Source organism: Thalassophryne amazonica, chromosome 3 (assembly GCF_902500255.1).
Source record: "Thalassophryne amazonica chromosome 3, fThaAma1.1, whole genome shotgun sequence".
NCBI classification, from domain to species: Eukaryota; Metazoa; Chordata; class Actinopteri; order Batrachoidiformes; family Batrachoididae; genus Thalassophryne; species Thalassophryne amazonica.
The window spans coordinates 127,483,542-127,501,104 of NC_047105.1; the positions used below are offsets into that span (position 1 = coordinate 127,483,542).

General features: G+C 39.9%; 1 protein-coding gene across 1 annotated transcript in view; it reads left to right on the plus strand.

Annotated features, from left to right (window-relative positions):
• LOC117507830 (protein NLRC3-like) overlaps window positions 1–17,563 on the plus strand; it is a 41,394-nt gene that overhangs the window by 10,966 nt on the left and 12,865 nt on the right. Inside the window, exons 2-6 of the mRNA XM_034167618.1 lie at window positions 4,031–4,109; window positions 9,142–9,343; window positions 9,485–11,282; window positions 11,369–11,419; window positions 13,403–14,283. Of these exons, the coding sequence (XP_034023509.1) occupies window positions 4,059–4,109; window positions 9,142–9,343; window positions 9,485–11,282; window positions 11,369–11,419; window positions 13,403–14,283 (2,983 nt within the window). The 5' untranslated portion in view covers window positions 4,031–4,058. The remainder of the gene's footprint in view (window positions 1–4,030; window positions 4,110–9,141; window positions 9,344–9,484; window positions 11,283–11,368; window positions 11,420–13,402; window positions 14,284–17,563) is intronic.

Sequence of the window (17,563 nt, forward strand, 5' to 3'; positions counted from 1 at the left end):
CTGAAGCTGAACTGGGCCCAGTGTGATTGACGCATCCGACTGATCCTTGAAGAAGCAACAGTGGAAGCTGCATTTAATCAGGCATATCTTGGCGTTCTGGGCAACCTTGTGCATGCGATGCGTGACCGGGGCATGTGACCTGCACTCCCACCACAGGACTATAGACACATGTAACTTTTGTACAGTTTGCATTTTTTTTTTTTTTTTAATGTATTTGCACTTCTTTTAGTTGCAGTAAACAATGTTTCTGTGTAGGCTCTCAGTTGTCCAGGTGGTTTCCATAGTAGAGAAGCTTGAATCTTTGACTGGACTGGGTTGCTTGACGTGAGGACGTTTCGCTTCAAATCACAGAAGCTTCCTCAGCTAAAATTCTTGCTCTGGTAGTCTGACGTCTGTCTTGACTCTTGTAGAGAAGAATAAACCAGAAGCCAACAAAAGCTGGAGTTTTTAACCTAACCAGACCCCTCCTATAGGGAGAGACACTCATCTTCTTGTCTCCATCTCTCCCTTATTTAGCAGGAGTAGGGGAAAACTACAGAGGATCTTCAGACAGCACAATATCCCAGTTTACTTTAAACCGGTTAACACCTTGAGACAGAAATTAGTTCACCCTAAGGACAGGATCCCTAGTTACAAACAGAGCAATGTAGTGTATTATATCAGATGTCAGGAAAACTGTAATGAACACTACATAGGTGAGACTAAGCAACCTTTAAACAAGAGGCTAAAGCAGCACCGCAGAGAGGTCGCCAGTGGACCTCAGTCTGCAGTTCATCTCCACCTGAAAGACACTAACCACACGTTTGAGGACAAGGAAGTTAAAATCTTAGCCAGAGAGAAGAAATGGTTTGAGAGAGGTGTCAAGGAAGCATTCTTTGTAAAACAGTTGAAACCCAGCCTTAACCGGGGGGCGGGTCTCAGACACGCTTTGTCCCCTGTTTACAATGGGGTACTCAGGTCAAAGCAGTTTCAGTCTTTTGTTCATGGTAATGAGTCATTCACGTCATCAGGAGAGTCGTCAAGGGAGCCATCAGGGGAGGCTTCCATCCCATCATTAGGAGAGTGCTAACTAGAGCACAATAGGTGCTAATTAGAGCTATTGTTTAGTCACTAGCCTATAGCAGTTGGTCTCTCGGTAGGAGGGGTCTGGTTAGGTTAAAAACTCCAGCTTTTGTTGGCTTCTGGTTTATTCTTCTCTACAAGAGTCAAGACAGAAGTCAGACTACCAGAGCAAGAATTTTAGCTGAGGAATCTTCTGTGATTTGAAGCGAAATGTCCTTACGTCAAGCAACCCAGTCCAGTCGAAGATTCAAGCTTCTCTACTTTGCAGTAAACAATTTGACTTATGTGATTGTATCATAATTTGTCATTTCACACTGAGTCAACAGTAAAAAACATTTTGTCATTGATGTTTTGGTGCAATGAAGGTTCATTTCTAATCATTTTTAATTTGGGATTTGCCACTCCAGAAGACACTATACACTACACCTGGCTGAATCTTTACACAGATGCTGGAATAACCATGTCGAAACTGAGATTTTACTAAATGGTATTTAACATAAACAAAAAGGTTTAGTCACTTCAGTGATATCACCATTACTTCAAAGAATTTTGAACAACCAGTTTACTGTCTGTTTACCACTTTACGTTTATTTATGTAAAACTTATTGTATTATGCTTAAACAGCTTTTGAAACTGTTAGCCTTTAAATCAGTAAACCTTAGTAACTTTTACTAATCAAATTGATGTTACACAAAAGTGGAGACATTATAGCAAAAAGTACAAAAACTTAATCAGAATTCACAGTGAAACATAACCAGTGTATAACATGTAGGCAAATGATGACAAATTTTGCAGCGGTGACTGAGAAAACCATCTGAAACACACACACAGCATACATATTTTAATTAGTGATGTCAGGTTATTAAAAAAAATAATGTAATTGATTACAGGGTTTGTGATTATTTAATCTAATTGAATCATTTAATTGCAGGTATATTTAAAAAAAAAACTCAGATCTGTGTGTGTTTGGGGCATTTAATAATCGGGTAAAAAGGATCTGGGTTATTTCTGTTACACATCAAGCAGGTATTAAACACGCTGTAAATTGATCTTAAATTGGGAGAACTGTCTAACTAATTTGGATGGGTTGAATGCAGACAAATTTCATTGTATGTGTACAATGACAATAAAAGGCTGTATTATAAAGAATGCCTATAAAAACAGAATTGTGGGAGTTTGGAGGCTGATTCTTTCTGCACAATATACTCCTTTAATAATTATCAGATTTCGTATTTAAATTTGTCCATTTAACATTAAAATCTGGATGAAAACCAAATCAGATGTTTTTAATGTGTTTTAAGCCTTATGCACAGTTTTTTTCTTAAAGAAAACCATACAGATGAGGATAAATTTATTAGCCCCCAACAAGTTAGGACATGCCCAGCTCTCCACAATTTCTCTGATACTTACTGGACTGGTAAGCATTGAAAGCCGAGATAGGCATGTCCCAACTTGTCCCATGACACGCTGAAACGGAGGTGTTCCTTTGTCTTGCTCAAACAGCGAATCGGTCATTACGCACGAAGCCTCCGCGCGGCTTTCCATGACAAACTCTCTTGTTAAAAGTGAAATCTGCCGGAAAATGGCTGATGTCCAGCTCTTGTGATAACCAGAGAAAGTGCACACGATGGTCTCGTATCCACAGAGCCATCAGCTTAGAAATGATCTGGCGTTTTCTGCCTCATCGTTGCTGCTCGGAGCGCAGCGCGCCGAGCGTCCTTAAAGCCGTCCTAAAAGCTGTAGTAACAGTCCTTATTCTCTGTGAAGCCTGGAAAATTTTCACCGAAAGCCAGATAAATTTTTCAAATGGTTTCCAGGTGCCAGTCTCTAACAGCTTCTGAAAAAATTCTGATGGAAAAAAGTCCAAGTCATTCCGCCATTTCCAGACAATGAAAATCCGACGAGGGGGCGGGACCACTCCTTCCACAAGGCGTGCTCACAGGCGAATGACGTCACCGACAGGCGTGGAAAAACTCACGCATGCGCACGAGGGTTCAAGCTTGTCTGACGTAAAAACATGAATGAAATCCATATAGTTTTTGAAAAATATAAAAAGGACCGTTTATTGACAGACCTCGTATATTAAAAAATTGTTTCCTGTTTTTGTACTCTGGCAAAATCATTTAATTTGGCATAAATAGTTGATTTTATCTTACATGCTGTGTTGAAAATTCCTTGCATTGTTAAAAAAGCACATGGGGAAAGTTTTGGAAGAAAATGTCAAATTTCATTGGGGGCTAATAAATTTGTCCTCATCTGTATGGTTTTGTTTGAAAAAACTGTGCCTAGTGTTTGTTAGAAATAATTTTAAGTCACAAATGTGTTATCTAAAGCCCCTTCCACACTGATGTATTCGTAGAGCTGCATATTGCAGAGTTGTTTCATTTAAGTACACCCGAAATGCGCACGTACTCGAGCCTTTTTCCGTGTTCGGAGATTTGCTTGCAACTGCGTGTGTTCGCTTTTTAATGTGTGCACACAGTCGTGTGTACCTTGCCGCAGTTTAAAACCAGTTCACTCCTGCCGGCTGTGCAGTACACATCATTGCGCTTGGGAAAACAGTGGACTGTATCATGAGGCTTTTACAGTCACATGATGCCACGTATGGAGCCATAGCTATTTTCTCCATAATGTCCAGCAGTTTGTCCAGTGTTCTCTTCTCTGCCACCATCACCAGAGAGTCCAACTTCATGCCAACCACTGAGCCAGCCCGCCTGATCAGTTTGTCCAGCCTCGATGTGTCCTCCTTGGATGTGCTGTCCCCCCCCAGCACACCACAATGTAAAAGAGGATGCTGGGTACTACTACAGACTGGTAGAACTTCCACAGGAGTTTTCTGCACATGTTTAATGACCACAATCTCTCTGAAAACCACTTTGAGAGTTCAGACCAACAATACAGGTTGATGTGAACTTGAAGCTGTTTGTGTTCAGACATAATGTGAGTAAACTTTCTGATTGGTTCACAGAGTGAAGCAGAAGAGGTCAGACGTTTTCATGGCACCATCTGCTCGGCAGCATCAAGCACGCCTGAACCGCATGTTTATGGTCTGTTGACTTCCATCGTATATTATCGTTGGACCGTTTGTTCGTAATGTCTCCGTGCTGCAGCAACACACACTTTGATTATTTTCATTCACTTATTTATATTGAGTGCATCATTCATGTGTTTACTGTTGTTAAAAGTGAAGATTTGGATTGTTTATGGTTTATTTTGATAAATTCTGATCGAAAAACTGTTTAAAGAATTTAACTTTTCAGTTTGTTTTTAAGGGAACTGGATGTTATGAACAAAATCGAGAGAATCTCATACAGTGAAAAATATGGTGTATCCAGAAAGTATTCACAGCATTTGACTTTTTCCACTTTTATGTTACAGCCTTATTTCAAAATGGATGAAATTCATTTGTTTCCTCAAAATGCTCCACAGAATACCCCATAATGACAACATGAAAAAAGGTTCTTTATTTTTGAAAATGTATTCAAATAAAATAACTTAAAAATAATATGTACATTCGTATTCACAGCCTTTGCCATGAAGCTCAAAATTGAACTCGAGTGCATCCTGTTTCCCTTGATCATCCTTGAGATGCTTCTACATCTTAATTGGAGTCCACCTGGGGTAAATTCAGGTCAAGATTTGGAAGGGGTTATATCCAGTGGTGGGCACAGCTAACCTAAAAGTTTGCTTTGATAACAGCTAATCAGCTAACTGAAAAGTTATCTTTTATAAAGCTAAACCGATAAACCACCCAAAAATTTATCAGAAGCTACAGCTATCCGATAACTTTCAGTATTGTCTCCGGTACACTTGCAACTACTAACAAGCTGATTTTGAGTTTTAACACCACGATCGCTTCTGGTCACGTCAAAGGCGACCACTAGGGATGGGTATTGATAAGATTTTATCTGTCGATGCCATTATCGATTCTGCTTATCGATCCAATTCTTTATCGATTCCCTTATCGATACCTCTTGTGAATTTTGTAGTAAAAGTAGGCTTTACAGGTTTTCTGTGTATTTCAGAGTCTTAAAGTAAATAAATATGAAATTGGTCACTGTATCCTTGATCTCTGGACATAAATAAAAATAAACAAAATGGTGTTTCGCTTTGAAGTTATTAATTCCGACTGGATTCTATCATTCTAACTTGACTTGGCAGAGAGCCGCGCAGTGTTTGGAGCTGTGTGAACAGAACGGAGGACGATTCTCGTTTCTTTCTCGCAACAAGACAGGAGTCCCAGTTACTGACTTTAATCTGCACAAAAGTGAGTCACGATTTCACATATTCAGGGATGAAAGTGGTGAAAAACAAAAAAAGTTGAAACCCAAAATTACCCCCCAATACCACATGCATGAAAATGTTTGTGAAAATGTGAATTCTAGAAGCTCTGAAATGCAATCTGGGCCTATTCCAGACTAAACTCCAGTGAGCGCAGCATCCATTTTGGTGAGGAAAAAAAGAAAAAACCCAACTTTCCTTATTCAAATTCATTGCAGTAGTATTCTGCTCTTACTAGGATGCAGCAGTTTTCTAGCTTGGCAGATAGTTCTGGAGAAAGTCACTGAAGAAATTAACACATTGAAAATATGGTTTGACCGAAACGAACTGTCATTAAACTTAAATAAGACAGGGATGAAATGGAGTTGTGTCACTGGGTGTTCACAGGAAACATCTATTTATTTCTGTATGTATGTATGTATTTATTTATTTATGTACATTGTTAGTTGGTTTTATATTTTCTGTTGTGTTTTTATTCAGGTTCTTTTTGTCTCGTTCTCTAAAATTGTATATAATCATTAGATTAGTTATTATTACTATTATTGTTGTGGTTGCTATTATTATTAATATATAAACAAAAATAAATTAAAAAATATTACAGTTTGTAATACATTTGACTCTTTTATGACAACAAATGCTTATTATACAGAAAACAATGCACCTGAACGTGCTGACAGCTGCAACAGCTTAATGCTAACTTTAACATTGAAAATAGACATGCTAACGTGTTAGCATTGATCCTGTTTTTAAGTTATAAAATACATCTATCAACTGTTTCAGAAGACCATAACAAGTCGGTTTAACATACCATATGCCTAACCATATGGTTAGGCATAACCATATGCTCTTTAGGGTTTTTAGCGGGGGAAAATTAGGATAAAGCGAAAGGAAAAAAAAATAAATCAACGAAGAATGATCGAAGCACTGCTTCGATCTGCAATTCACTGCTTCGATTGGTTCAAGGTTCAAAGCATAGCCGCGCTGCAGACCCGCTGCAGGGTCTGTAATCAGCGTAGAGAAATTATAATTTTCCTGACAAACACCCCCAAAAACAACAGCCACTCTGAAGGACCGATAAGGGAATCATTAAAGTAAAAAGGTTATTGATGTCGGTGGATCGAATCATTTCTTAACGATACCCGAAAGGAACCTGTTCTCAATACCCATCCCTAGCGACCACAGATCCAAACATTGATTCAGCACTTTGTGCGCCCTGCCCACTACTGGAAGCTCCTGTTTACTACATATCTTACAGCAGTGAAGCAGTTGAGAGGAGCTAAGCTGAACTCTACACACACAAAAAAGCAAGCCATTATTCCTTAACAGGAAATAGCACTATGGCCGTGAGGCAGACATCTTGGAAAATAAAGCACTTTTGACTTATGGTTTTGATTTATAAAAGAAATTAATCCGGATAGAATAACTCCACTAATGTCAATTCTGTCATTTGTACAAAGTTAAAATATAACACATATCTTTTAATTTTAAATAATGCACTAATTCTGAAGTGTTGTAACAAACACAGAAAGATGCCAAAGGCATTATGGGTAAAATGAGGCTCCGCTAACACTGATTGGTTGACTCACTCATTCTATGTAAAAACCAACACATTAATGTGATTTGACTTGATGTGTGTGTTGGTATTTACATATAAATGTGCTTTTGTAAAATTGGCATTTTATGCATATGTAAAAAAAAAAAAAAAAAAAGCAATTTGCAAAAGCAAAAAGTCGAGTTGTAATTAGACAACTGCTGCCATGAACACTACTGGTCAGTAGATGGCAGTAGAGACTGAAAACGTGCCATAACAAATATTCCAAGTAATCTTCTGGCATTTTTACATAAAACAAACACAATAACAACATCTATAAACCCAGAGAATATATTCACAAGAGTTTTAGGCACAATATCCAAAGAGTTTAATGCTTCTGTCCATGTGGAGCCTGATCAGACCATCTCAAATGCATTTCTCCTGTCGTGAACTTTTACCCATAATGCACTAGCACTGTGAGTGCTAGTGAGGCATGTCCACACTAAAACCTTCAAAAGTAGTGCAATACTTTAAAACTAAAACATATAGCTGATATTTTCACTTTATAAAACTTCAGAAGTGACGTTAATTTAAATAACATGTCCAAAATTAGTTTGGTTAAAATTTTAACCATACGTTAAAACTGTATGCCTCTGGATGACTTGGGTATATTGACGGTGAGTTAGTATGGTGTCGAGCAATAATCTTGTGACCAGTTCTCCTCTGACTGCAGAGGATAGAGTGGTTTCTCATAGAGCTGTTTATGTGCTACAAAACATTTAACAGGTAAGCGCTAAAATCTTTAATGTCAGACTTAACAAATGTTTTTAACTGTTAAAGCTTTATTCATAACACCTGCAAAAACATGTTGGCAAATTTAAAATTATCGGACCAAAATTTATTGGAAGATAATTGGTCCGATGATGGTTTTCAAAGTTATCTGAAAAGCTAATCCGATAATGAAGACATTAGCTTCGATAATTTGCGGTTAGCGGATTAGCGAAACTGTGCCCACCACTGGTTATACCTGTTTACATCGAAGGTCCCACAGTTGACAGTGCATATGAGAGCACAAACTAAGCATGAAGTCAAAGGAATTGTCTGTAGACCTCCAAGACAGCATTGTCTTGAGCCACAAATCTAGACAAGAGTAGAGAAACACTTCTGTTGCTTTGAAGGTCCCAATGGCCACAGTGACCTCCATCATCTGTAAATGGAAGAAGTTCGGATTCACCAGGACTCTTCCTGAAGTTGGCTGCCTGTCTAAATTGAGGGATTGGTGGAGAAGGGCCATAGTCAGGGAGGTTACCAAGAACCTAATGGTCACTCTGGTAGAGTGGCAAGACAGAAGCCGTTCCTTAGTAAAAGGCACATGGCAGCCCACCTGGAGTTTGCTAAAAGGCACCTGAAGGACTCTCGGACCATGAGAAACAAAGTTGTTTGGTCTGATGAGACAAAGATTAAACTCTTTGGTGTAAATTCCAGGTGTCATGTTTGGAAGAAACCAGGCACCATCTCTACATTGAAGCATGGTGGTAGCAGCATCATGCTGTGTGGATATTTTTCAGTGCCAGGAACTGGGAGATGAGTCAGGATTGAGAGAAAGATGAATGGAGCAATGTACAGAGTCATCCTGGATGAAAACCTGCTCCAGAGCACTCTTGACCTTAGACTTGGTCGACTGTTCTTCTTTCAGTAGGACAATGACCCAGAATGCACAATCAAGATATCAAAGGAGTGGCTTTAGGACAACTCTGAAGGTCTTTGAGTGTCCCTGCCAGAGCCAAGACCTGAATCCAATTGAACATTTCTGGAGAGATCTGAAAATGGCTGAGCACAGACCCTCCCCATCCAACCTGATGGAGCTTGAGAGGTGTTGCAAAGAGGAATGGCAAAACTGTCCAAAGATAAGTGCACAGAGTTTGTCGCATCATATTCAAGAAGACTTCAGGCTGTAATTTCTGCCAAAGGCGCATCAACATAGTATTGAGCAAAGGGTGTGAATACTTACGTACACGTGATTTCTTAACTGTTTTGTTTTTATTTATTTTTTTTTTTTGCAAAAAAAAAAATCATTTTGGCATTTGGGGTGTTGTGAGTAGAAATTTGAGGGAAAAAAATTATCTTGGAATAAGGCTGTAGCATAACAAAATGTGGAAAAAGTGAAACGCTGTTGATATTTTGTGGAAGAACTGAATCATGTGGAGACAAAAGCCACACATAAAAAAGTGATGCCTTTCTACGTACATGTTTATATGCTATTGCAGAATTTTGGGGAGAACATGGTGATGTTTGTTAAAAATGAGCTGAAGAGCATCCAGAAGGTTCTCCTGACAAATGATGCAGAATACTTGGAGAGTCATAATGAGGATGAGGAGCAGAGGAGCAGCAGGCTGGTTTTCCTGTACCTCACAGTGACCTTCATGAGGAGAATGAATTATGATGAACTGGCTGACTGTCTGCAGAGCAGTAAGAGGACTTCTGTCTACATTTAACACAGACGCTAAATGACACGTGATGTTTGTCTATTTGAAATATATTCATGAGTGAATTCAGAAAAACAGGAAGTGTCATCATTCAATAACTGATCTGTGCTTTTTGTTCTTTCAGGAACTCGTGCTGAAGTTTGTCGTCATAAATTCAAATGTAAGGTGAAGCAGAAGTTTGAGCGTGTGTTTGAGGGGATCTCTAAAGCAGGAAAGACAACTCTTCTGAAGGAGATCTACATAGAGCTCTACATCACAGAGGGCGGGGCTTCAGAGGTCAACCAGGAACATGAGGTCAGACAGATTGACGCAGCATCCAGGAAAACAGACACACGAAGAACAATCCCATGTGAAGACATCTTTAAAGCCTCAGCTGACACACAGCCACTAATCAGAACAGTGCTGACAAAGGGTGTGGCCGGCATCGGGAAAACAGTCTTAACACAGAAATGGACTCTGGACTGGGCTGAAGGACAAACCAACCAGGACTTCCACTTCATATTTCCATTCACTTTCAGAGAGCTGAATGTGCTGAAAGAGAAGAAGTTCAGCTTGGTGGAACTTGTTCATCACTTCTTTCCTGAAACCAAAGAAGCAGAAATCTGCAGCTTCCAGCACTTCCAGGTCTTGATCATCTTGGACGGTCTGGATGAGTGTCGCCTCCCTCTGGACTTCCACAGCAATGACATCCTGTCTGATGTCACAGAGTCAAGCTCAGTGGATGTGCTGCTGACGAACCTCATCAGGAGGAACCTGTTTCCCTCTTCTCGCCTCTGGATCACCACACGACCTGCAGCAGCCAGTCAGATCCCTCCTGAGTGTGTGGACATGGTGACAGAGGTCAGAGGCTTCACTGACCTTCAGAAGGAGGAGTACTTCAGGAAGAGATTTAGAGATGAGGAGCAGTCCAGAAGAATCATCTCCCACTTGAAGACCTCACAAAGCCTCCACATCATGTGTCACATCCCAGTCTTCTGCTGGGTCACTGCTATAGTTCTGGAGAACATGTTGGACACCAAAGATGCATCAGAGCTGCCAGAGACCCTGACTGAGATGTACATCTACTTCCTGGTGGTTCAGTCCAGAGTGAAGAAGGTCAAGTATGATGGAGGAGCTCAGACAGAACAACTGTGGAATCCAGAGAACAGGGAGATGATTGTGTCTCTGGGAAAACTGGCTTTTGAGCAGCTGCAGAAAGGGAAACTGATCTTCTATGAAGAGGACCTGACAGAGTCTGGCATCGATATCGGAGCAGCCTCAGTGTACTCAGGAGTCTTCACACAAATCTTTAAAGAGGAGAGAGGACTCTCCCAGGACACGGTCTTCTGCTTCATCCATCCAAGTGTTCAGCAGTTTCTGGCTGCTCTTTATGTCCATCTGACCATCATCCACTCTGGAGTCAACCTGCTGTCCAAAAAACAAACAACATCCAGAAGGTCTGAGACATCTGAAGATAAACTTGAACTAACATGTCTCCACCAGAGTGCTGTGGTTGAAGCCTTAGAGAGTCCAAATGGACATCTGGACTTGTTCTTGCACTTCCTTCTGGGTCTTTCCCTGCAGACCAATCAGACTCTCCTACGAGGCCTGATGATACAGACAGACAGAATCTCAGAGACAAATCAGGAAACAGTCGGGCATATCAAGAAGAAGGTCAATGAGAATCTGTCTTCAGGCAGAAGCATCAATCTGATCCACTGTCTGAATGAACTGAAGGATCATTCTCTAGCGGATCAGATCCAGCAGCTTCTGAACTCAAGAAGTCTCTCTGAAGAAGGTCTTTCTCCTTCTGTTTTATCAGCTCTGATCTTCATCTTGCGGTCATCAGATCAACATCTGGATGTGTTTGACCTGAAGAAATACTCTGCTTTACATGAGGCTCTTCTGGTGCTGCCAGTGATCAAAGAATCTAAAAAGGCTTTGTAAGGACAGAGAAACTTTGATATTTGAACAGTGACTTAATTTATATCATTTTAAAGTGAAAATCTTTGTTTTTAATTCTCTGCAGCTTATCTGGCTGTAATCTGTCAGAGAGAAGCTGTGAAGTTCTGTCTTCAGTTCTCAGCTCTCAGTCCTCCAGTCTGAGAGAACTGGACCTGAGTAACAACCGGCTGCAGGATTCAGGAGTGAAGCTGCTGTCTGCTGGACTGGAGAGTCCACACTGTCACCTGGAGACTGTCAGGTCAGGATTCATTTTCTGCTTCAAATGTTTCAAAATGTTGATGTGAAACTGTATCTGATGATACAGTTTGATACAGCTGAAGCCATATCCATAACAAGGAGGATAACTGAAATTATTGCGCTGGATGACCAGCTATTCTCTATAGTAGAGAATGTGGGATTTCGTCAGCTTATGGAACAGGTTGACCCAAATACAGCGTTCCAAATCGCCAAAGTTTTTTGGACAATGAACTGCTGGAGCTGTACAAAGTTGTTGCTACACACATTGACGAGCTTTTGGATGGAAATGCGACTGATATCACCTTTACAACGGACATCTGGAGCTCCACGTTCAACCAAATAAGTATGTTAAGTCTCACTGCTCAGTGAATCGATGATGATTTTAATCAATCAATCAATCAATTTTTTTTATATAGCGCCAAATCACAACAAACAGTTGCCCCAAGGCGCTTTATATTGTAAGGCAAGGCCATACAATAATTATGTAAAACCCCAACGGTCAAAACGACCCCCTGTGAGCAAGCACTTGGCTACAGTGGGAAGGAAAAACTCCCTTTTAACAGGAAGAAACCTCCAGCAGAACCAGGCTCAGGGAGGGGCAGTCTTCTGCTGGGACTGGTTGGGGCTGAGGGAGAGAACCAGGAAAAATACATGCTGTGGAGGGGAGCAGAGATCGATCACTAATGATTAAATGCAGAGTGGTGCATACAGAGCAAAAAGAGAAAGAAACAGTGCATCATGGGAACCCCCCAGCAGTCTACGTCTATAGCAGCATAACTAAGGGATGGTTCAGGGTCACCTGATCCAGCCCTAACTATAAGCTTTAGCAAAAAGGAAAGTTTTAAGCCTAATCTTAAAAGTAGAGAGGGTGTCTGTCTCCCTGATCTGAATTGGGAGCTGGTTCCACAGGAGAGGAGCCTGAAAGCTGAAGGCTCTGCCTCCCATTCTACTCTTACAAACCCTAGGAACTACAAGTAAGCCTGCAGTCTGAGAGCGAAGCGCTCTATTGGGGTGATATGGTACTACGAGGTCCCTAAGATAAGATGGGACCTGATTATTCAAAACCTTATAAGTAAGAAGAAGAATTTTAAATTCTATTCTAGAATTAATAGGAAGCCAATGAAGAGAGGCCAATATGGGTGAGATATGCTCTCTCCTTCTAGTCCCCGTCAGTACTCTAGCTGCAGCATTTTGAATTAACTGAAGGCTTTTTAGGGAACTTTTAGGACAACCTGATAATAATGAATTACAATAGTCCAGCCTAGAGGAAATAAATGCATGAATTAGTTTTTCAGCATCACTCTGAGACAAAACCTTTCTGATTTTAGAGATATTGCGTAAATGCAAAAAAGCAGTCCTACATATTTGTTTAATATGCGCTTTGAATGACATATCCTGATCAAAAATGACTCCAAGATTTCTCACAGTATTACTAGAGGTCAGGGTAATGCCATCCACAGTAAGGATCTGGTTAGACACCATGTTTCTAAGATTTGTGGGGCCAAGTACAATAACTTCAGTTTTATCTGAGTTTAAAAGCAGGAAATTAGAGGTCATCCATGTCTTTATGTCTGTAAGACAATCCTGCAGTTTAGCTAATTGGTGTGCGTCCTCTGGCTTCATGGATAGATAAAGCTGGGTATCATCTGCGTAACAATGAAAATTTAAGCAATACCGTCTAATAATACTGCCTAAGGGAAGCATGTATAAAGTGAATAAAATTGGTCCTAGCACAGAACCTTGTGACAACATTTAAGTGACAACGAGCCATGTTGCATGCTCACAAATTCACAGGCGCACACACAGGCGCTGCCATTGCCACCACGTTTAATAACATGTTGACTCATTGGAACATTTCAAGGCAGAAAGTGCACGTAGTCCTTCGTGACAACGCCGCCAATATGCAGAAGGGGCTTGACGAATGTGGCGTTAAAAGCCTCGGTTGCATGGCTCACAAAATACAGCTAGCAGTACACAATGGGCTAATTAGCCAGCGTAGCGTCTCTGACTGTGTAGCAATTGGAAGACGATTAGTGGAACATTTCAAGCATTCGCAGCTCGCTACATCACGACTGCGTGGCATCCAAACAGACCTGGGCTTGCCTAACAAGACCCTCCAACAAGATGTCACGACTCGTTGGAATAGTATGCTGTACATGATGAAAAGTTTACTGGAACAGAAACGTGTGCTCAGAGTGTATGGGACGGATCATGAGCTTCCCGTGTCATTCACTATGAGTCAATGGAGTCTTATCGAAAACATGACCGCACTGCTGAGCCCATTTGAACAACTGACGCTAGAAATAAGCTCACATTCAGCTTCTGCTGCTGACGTGATACTCGCTGTTGTGGCACTGAAACGTTTACTGAGTAAGACCGTGGACACAGATGCAGGAGTTGGCACTGCAAAGGCTACTTTATTAGAAGCTATCAATAAGTGCTTCACGTCAAGATTTTCTGAACCGCATTACTATCTGGCAACTATTTTGGACCCAAGGTACAAAGACTGTTATTTTGACACTACACTGAGGGCAACTGCCATTACTGAACTGCAGCAAGAGATTCACAGGATGACAAACGAGAATGAAAAAAAATCACCTGAAGAAGAGGAGGAGCCAGGGGAAAAGAGGTGCAGACTGAGTGATGAAAGACAACATTCACTGATGGACATGTATGCTGAGATTTTGGAGGAAAGGCAGAGCTCAGAGCAGCACCCGCCAGACAAGCGCAGCAGTTTGTCAGGTGAGTGTTTTACATAAAGTACCTAATATAATTTTATACTTAGAGATGCAGTTTCGTTAATATAAGTACATAGCGCCCTCTTGTGTTGAGTCAATTTCATCTCTGCAGACCACTAAAGACAGTGATTTAAAATTAAACAAATGACTACCAATGTAAAAGTTTGCAGTCCTTTTAATGTGTAAAGAAAAAGGAGTAGATTTAATTAGCATATTGCTTCTGTTTTAATAGGTACACCAATATCTGACTGAACCATGCATATCCAGATCAGAAGATCCTCTCCTCTTTTGGAAGAACAACTGTTCTTGCTTCCCAGCACTTGCCCAAGTTGCACGCAAGTACCTTTCAGCTCCCTCTACCAGCGTCGATAGTGAACGTCTCTTTTCAGCTGCATCACTCATTGTTGAGGAAAAAAGAAATCGCATTCATTGTGAAAAAGCAGAAATGCTTCTCTTTGTAAAAAACAAAACATGGACTTTGTCAGGAATTAGTTGGTTTTTGGCCATTTAACAAATTATTGTTTTAATGAGTTAAGTTATTATTGTTTCAGTGAGTTAAGTTATTATTAGTTTTAATTATTATTATTATTATTAGTAGTAGTAGTAGTATATATAGTATATAGTTTATTATTATAGCTTTGCCTCTGCTCACCCCCTTTTGGTCACATATGTCACTGTGGAATTGTCTTGTATATCAGTTTTTGTTACTGTTGAGTTTGTGTGCCAAATAAATTCATTCATTCATTATTGTTTCAGTGAGTTAAGTTTGAACTGAAACTCAAAGTTTGGTACCAAATCCTATTAAATAAGTTTACAGACTGTCAGATAAGCTTTGTAATTGTTATGTAATGTATACTTTAGTTCATACCCAAGATGAGGGTGAATGTTAACTTTGATCAATGCTTATTATTATAGGTAAAGCGGCTTTGTTAATGTTACTAATAAGTACCTTTCAGCTCCCCCTGCCAGCGTTGATAGTGAACATTTCTTTTCAGCTGCATCACTCGTTGATGAAAAAGAAATCACATTCATTGTGAAAAAGCAGAAATGCTTCTCTTTGTAAAAAAACAAAAAAAAAAAACAAAACAAAACATGGATTTTGTCAGGAATTAGTTGGTTTTCTGCCATTTAACTAATTATTGTTTTAATGAGTTAAAATATTATTATTGTTTCAGTGAGTTAAGTTTGAATTGAAACTCAAAGCTTGGTACCAAATACTATTAAATAAGTTTACAGACTGTCAGATAAGCTTTGTAATTGTTATGTAATGTATACTTTAGTTCATACCCAAGATGAGGGTGAATGTTAACTTTGACCATTGCTTATTATTATAGGTAAAGCGGCTTTGTTAATGTCACTACGTATTACATCCTTGCCTACATGTTTAACGGGCAGTGCAATGGTATTGTACAATTTAAAGGCGAATGTGTACATTCAATAAAAACATTTTTTTTTACTAGTGTGACTATTAAAATCTGAAATTTTCTATTCATTTTCATATCTGCAAATATCGGATATCGGCCACAACAGCAATACAAATATCGGTATCGGCAGGAAAATTTCATATCGGACCATCCCTAATCTGAACCAGAACTAAAGGATTTCTAAAATTTCTAAGCTCAGTGGAGTATCACTGTCCTAAGAAAATTAAAAAATTTAAATTAAATTAAAAACAGGTTTAAACAGAGAAAACTGTACACACTATAGAGGTTGTAGGTCATCTGGGTTCAGCTGGTTAAATGCATGCTGACGGTGATGCAAGTCTTCCGGGAATCTGTGGAAATCTGGTTATTTACTTCTGTGGTGCACATTTCCAATTATTTTTGTTTTCCTGGCCCACGTCGGATTTGTTCAGATTTCATGTTCATATGTTTGTATTTTATGTGCATATTCTTTCTTCATTTCCGGAGACGGAAGCAGTGTGTGTTGTGAGTTTTTTCTGACAGGTTACATTCAGGTGACTAATTTCCTGTCAGCAATGAAAACGATCAGGGATTTGACCTTATTTACAACACATTAGGGCTGAAACGATTCCTCCAGTAACTCATAATTTGATTACAAAAAAAATTTTTGAGGAAAGGCTTCATTTAATTCCTGTCACCAAAGTCCTTCTATATATGTACACCAGGCGTTGTACCGCTCAAACAAAAAATGAAGAAGTGCATGCGCATAACCGGTGTCAGGAGCTAATCAGTGTATCAGCAGAAGCTACAATACAAAGCAGCACACTGGGTAAAATAAAGCCCTTTCAGACCCTGTCCATATGGAGGCAGATTCAGGAGTATAGGCAAATGTTCTGTATTGTTTTGGCATTTCATCCGCATAAAACCGACATTTTCAGAGCCCAAAACTGCTACATTTTTTAAACAGATTCTAGAGTGGATTCATGTTTTCATATGGACAGCCTACACAGAGCTTTTCTGAAACAATGATGTCATAGCCCCGCCCCTGTAACCTCCGCCACTCATTATGAATGACATATTGGTATGTGTAATTTTCATTGCTAGCAGAAAGCTGAAGAGATGAGGGATGGCTGTGGTGAATGCCGCAGCCGTGGGACCGTGACTAATAAAATAATCACAGAAGAGACTTTCAATTTTTAAAATGTCGTTTTTTTTTTCTTCTTCTTCTTCTTGTTGGTGGGACAAAGTGGCATCTTTATTTGGTTCAGGCTGACAAATGCATCCAGAGCAAATACCGAGGGACTTCTTCATTTTTTTCACAAGGAATTTCCACAAAGGAAATAGTGTTTTCCAGATGTTGACTTCTAAAACAAGGGCGTTTTCTGTGGACAACAGTTTTCAGCTGTGATGATGAGTCCGACTGAAATGATGGAACAGGTCAAATTAAAACACTTTATATGTACTCTGTGTGCTGCTTTGCAAACTTAATCTTCTGCTGCTACATTGATTAGCTCCTTACACCGTTATGCTCATGCTCTGGTGTGTTTGTCTCCATTTTTATTGAAGCGTTACAGTGCCACATAGAGGTCTGGCATATGTAGTACATCGTTTATGCAATTTTGTATGGATGCTGATATTTCTTGAAACGGTGCTCTGTTTATAGAATGCTTTATCAAAACTAGGGCTGTCACGACTAGTTGACTAGTCACAACTACGTTGACTATTGAAACCGTCGACAACTAATTTAGTAGTCAGCGAGTTGTGCTGTCATTTCTGCAGCACATGTTAAAAGTGACATTTGTTACAAAAAGTAGCAGGTACAGTTCTATCCAGACCTGGCTGCTAGGATGCACCAGCTATGGAAACGGTTTGACCCCATCT